The sequence below is a fragment of the Zeus faber genome, assembly GCF_960531495.2.
Source record: "Zeus faber genome assembly, chromosome: 3".
Taxonomy (NCBI): Eukaryota; Metazoa; Chordata; class Actinopteri; order Zeiformes; family Zeidae; genus Zeus; species Zeus faber.
In genome coordinates, this window is record NC_137190.1 from 3,615,811 (window position 1) to 3,620,810 (window position 5,000).

At 49.0% G+C, this 5,000-nt stretch overlaps 1 protein-coding gene across 1 annotated transcript in view; it reads left to right on the top strand.

The window, feature by feature from the left end:
- bnc1 (basonuclin zinc finger protein 1) overlaps positions 1-5,000 on the top strand; it is a gene marked incomplete at its 5' end in the record, with an annotated part of 33,008 nt that overhangs the window by 1,984 nt on the left and 26,024 nt on the right. The window contains one exon of the mRNA XM_079997949.1: positions 748-971. Coding sequence (XP_079854075.1) covers positions 748-971 — 224 coding nt within the window. The remainder of the gene's footprint in view (positions 1-747; positions 972-5,000) is intronic.

Here is a 5,000-nt window from a genome sequence, read left to right on the forward strand (position 1 = left end):
CACACACACACACACACACACACACACACACACACACACACACACACACACACACACACACACACACACACTCACTCACACACACACACACACACACGCACACACACACACACACACACACACACACACACACACACACAGCAGATTGGTTTGCCTGAAGATGAGGGCTGATTGGCAGAGGGTATGCCCTAGTGTGTCTGTGTGTGTGTGTGTGTGTGTGAGACATCACCTCTTGGTGACACTATGAGCGAGAGAGAGGGAGGGAGAGGGAGGGATGAGAGAGTGAGAGAGATAAAGAAAGAGTGAGGGAGGGAGGGAGGGAGAGAGAGAGAGAGAGAGAGAGAGAGAGAGAGAGAGAGACTCTCCAGCTCTCCTGAGATCTCTACTGTTTCTCCTATGCCCCCCCCCCTTCGAAATGAGTCAGGCAGTTTAAAATGGCCTCCCCACTTTCCGCACCTTGTCCTTCTCTCTTGGGTCTTTGTGGAAACAATCTTCCAGAGCAGATCCTCTGCGTGGGACGATGTGTGATGCGATCGATTCGTCCAGACTTGTTAAAGCAGCGTCCCGCCACCCGGCACCCGGCCCCGCCCCGCTCTACAGGAAGTCAGGGACTAAATGACAGCGCTGGCATTTAATGCTTTGAAATTGTTAAAACGAACACCATCGCAACCCCCCGCCCCCCTTCAAACCTCCAAATACCTTAACCTCACTAACGTATTGAACCGTCTGAGTCGTTTGAACCGAAAGATGTTTCGGCAAACCGAGGCGTGACCCTCCACCCTCCTGGGCGGGACGTGGAGAAGCCTCCATCAGCCCAGAAGTGGCCGAGTTCCAGTGCAAGCCCCGACAGAGCCGAAGCCACAACACAGGCCTCGGGGCGCTCGCGCTCTGCCAGTCTCCTCCTGTCGAACTCATGATCTGCCTCCGCGGCTCACCAGGACGGGAGAGCAGGGGCGGAGAGGAGGCTTCTGGTCGGCACAGGTGTGTTCCATTAAGGAAGTGTACAATTTACCTGTCGGTTGGAATGCGTCGCGTGGAAAGGGTCGCCGGACGCTCTGGTTCCAGACACGCAGACAGAGCCACCTGCAGTCCACACAACCGCACAGGTTCATTTCCAGCAGAGAGAAGGCGGGGCGGCGGGGGGGGGGTCCAGGGTGTTCCGCTCAGTCCCCAGTCGTCCTCCGAAAGAGGTTTCCTCACAAACAGTGTGATGTCACCGGAGCGTCCAGGGGGGTTTCCGTCTGGCGGTGTGGATTTCCCATCGCCGACCGCTCTGCCGTTACTGGGAAACACGACGGAACCCATGCGCGTCCCGTGAAGGAAACTCAAACGATGATAACCGTTGCTGCTCCGCCCGGTGGCCAATTCTTGTTTTTTTTTTCGGGATTTCCCACTGTCGCTCCTGGTCCCAGGCTCTCCAGTGCCTCTGGGCTGAACTCCTGGTTCGCGACCCACAGGTGGATTGCAGGAGATCTTAATTAGGTCACCAAATCGATCCCATCCCCTCAATTTTATTTCCTCCAAAGTTTGCCTTCCACTGAGAAAGTGATTTGCTTGTTTTCTTTTCCGCAGGGTGGGGACATTTCTTCTTCTGAGGGTGCTGTTCTGTGTCGTAAATGTCCAAATGTCCTTCGCATCTTTGTATTCTGGCCATTAAAGGTGGACTCCACCACTAACAGTGGAAACAGCTTCCAGAGGAGCACATACAGAATGTCTGTTTCTTGTAAAACACCAGCTAAGAAAAGATCATAAAGAAAACGTCGTAAAATGTTTTCTTTATGCACAAATGTGCTCTGCTCACTGTTTAGTAGATAGATAAGGTTGTTTGAGTCATTGTTAACTGGGTTGCGATGGTTTTTTGGGTCATTTTTAAAAAGCGGTCTCCGGAAGGAAACATGGACAAACACTCCACATTGTCTATATTGTAGATTATGGGGTTTTGTGGGTGGGGCTGGGGGGTCGGCTGCAGGTATTGCAAGTATGTTTGTTTTGGACTCAAGTGGGGAGGAAGCGACAAGTCCAGCGGTGGTTAATTGGTGTGTTTCAGAGCGAGGTCAGCCCCACCACCACCACCACCACACACCCCTTTCTCTCCCCCTCTCTCCCCCTGAGAGGCAGATTGATACACACCCTGCCGCGTAGCCTGTGATGCGCCTAATCGTGGCTAAACACGCCGAAGGCACGCGCGACCCAGACCCTCTCGGACTCTCGCCGTTACTTCTCCCCCATGCCCCTGTACTGTGCTCTGGCTGTGGCTGCAGCTCTCGGGGGAGGTCACTGTGTGCCGAGGCCTCTGGGTAAAAAGAGAGACACACACACACACACACACACACACACACACACACACACACACACACACACGGATGGAGTCTGGCTGTGCTGAGACCACCGAGCTCTGCTTTTTACTCATTATGTTGTTGGTTCGGTGCTGAAATCCTAATTCGGGGCTTTGAGTCCCTCTCATGGCCGCTGCTCGCTAGTGTTGATTCGCTGCGGCGTCGTGCACGGCTTCCTCTGCAGCCTCGAGCGTCGCAGCCATTAAAGCTATCTGTCCGCAGTCACCCATCAGGTGACCCCCGAGCCCCCGTCCACCCTCCCTGATTTTGATGTGATGACTCCCGGCGTAAGTTTATGAAAGGTGCCGTGCTGGGATTAAATTATTCCCTTTGTGAGCGGCCGAGTGACAGGCGCTCTAACCAGCGCCTCAGTGTGTCTGTGTGTGTGTGTGTGTGTGTGTGTGTGTGCGTGTGCGTGTCGGTGTGTGGCTGCACGGAGGCTGATTTAGTTCGCTCCCAGAGATGACATGGCTGTCAGATGTCAGGACGGAGATGAACTGGACTCCCCATCACAAGCTGGAATCTCGTCTTTAGCAGCTGCTTCTCTGGGGCAGACGCTGAATGAGTAGAAACTGAAAATACATTTCAGTGCAAATATATTGACACTGTTCTTCAGGAATATATTCCAAAATATAATGACTGCATATTAAACACACACATTTTGAATACATTACTGAATTATTTTTTCGGCAAAAAATATGGTCCTACAACATATGAAAATCTGGTTATGAAAATTGGTGTATCCTGCAAATATAATAATAATAATAATAATAATTTTATTATTATTATTATTATTATTATTATTATTATTATTATTATTATTATTATTATTATTAATAATAATAATAATAATAATAATAATATATTATTCCAAACATGCTTGTGTCATCTCTTGATGTCGGTTTTATATTTAAATACAAAAAAAACTTGATTGTCAATTATTGGCTGCATTCTAGTTATACCTAAACGAAACCAAAGAGCAAGCAGCCCTGACCCCCCTCCAGTCACAGCTGAACCAGGTTCCCCACAGCTACCACAGCCCCACCTGTACCTTCAGCTCCACCGGTACCTACAGCCCCACCCGTACTTACAGGAAGCACCCAGCCAGGAGACCCTGCATCTTGTTGAGGAGTGCCTTCTCAGATAGTTTAGGAAATGTGCAATACTTGACAGTTTTTTAATTAAGGGATTGGACACTGTTGATGGTTAATGACAGAAGGAATTTAGAAAGAGAGAGCGAAAGAGAGAGAGAGCGAGAGAGAGAGAAGCAGATGTCCATATGAGTCATTTTACCCACAAACCCGGGCAAGTTTTCTTGGAAAGCATTTTTCTAAGGTGGAATTTGATAAGTGTGTGTGTGTGTGTGTGTGTGTGTGTGTGTGTGTGCGTGTGCGTGTGCGTGTGCGTGTGTGTGTGTGTGTGGTGGTCCTAGTTCCACTGAAATGGTTCCCTCTAAGTTCTCTACCCAACAGTCTGCTGTGAAAGGACTATCCAGGAGTATTCATCATGGAATGTAAGGGAACATTAATTGAGAATTTGTTCTGATTGATGGACAGACAGACAGACAGACAGACAGACAGACAGACAGACAGACAGACAGACAGACAGACAGATAGACAGACAGATAGATAGATAGATAGATAGATAGATAGATAGATAGATAGATAGATAGATAGATAGATAGATAGATAGATAGATAGATAGATAGATAGATAGATAGATAGATGGCATGACTGTCAGTGCAGCACTCAACCAGTTCTCATCAGCAGGTATTCTAGGGATTCAAACGCTAACCTCCCAGGAATGAACTTGCACTTTTCTGGCGGCAGCCGCTCCAGAAGCAGCTGTTCCAGGCTCAGGTTGAATGAGGGAGACATCCAGTCTGAGGAGGCACCAGGGCCGCACTGGGATCTGGTCAATCCCGCCAAAGTGGATGTAATAACGGCGAAACAGTTAAAAACAGTCGACCTCGTCCTCCCCTGGTTACAGCTGGGTCTCGTCTCCTCGCGCCGTCTGGCTCCCGCCGCATTCCCAGCATGCCTTTCACATCAGCGCTGGCTGCCGAGCCGCGACCTGAACCGCTCGGACCCTCCGCCGCAGATTGGGAAATGGGCCCGCCCCGCTCTCCGCTGCCCTCTCATCTGCGCGGCTCCGCTTCCCCCGGCGTTCCTCTGCTTTTCCAGCAGACTGACAGTCCTAATGGGACACAGTTAACCTGATAAGTGGGGTCCTGTGTGAATGTTCCAGCTGGTGGTGTGGTGCGGACAAACCTGGTGGGAGGCTGTGTTTCATTACAGGCATGTATGTGCGTATGGCTGCGTGACACATCGATTAATATCCACATCGTGTTTTGAGTGTAGATATCGTTTGGGATTTTGGTCATCATATTAAAGTTGAGTAAGATATGGTTAAATGTTATCTTTATGTCATGAAAATCGAGATCACAGGTGATATTTAGTCTCATCGTGATAGTGATTTAATATGGATATAATATGGATATAATATCGACATCATGATATGGGACTTGACACCGTCTATAATCTTGTTTTTAAAACTGCGATACCAGCAGTTAAATGCTGTCTTTGAGGATACCAGCTCGGTCATATTATCCTCGTTACCATTTTTCCTTTCTTAAATATTTCTTGTGTGTAAATATCTTGTGAA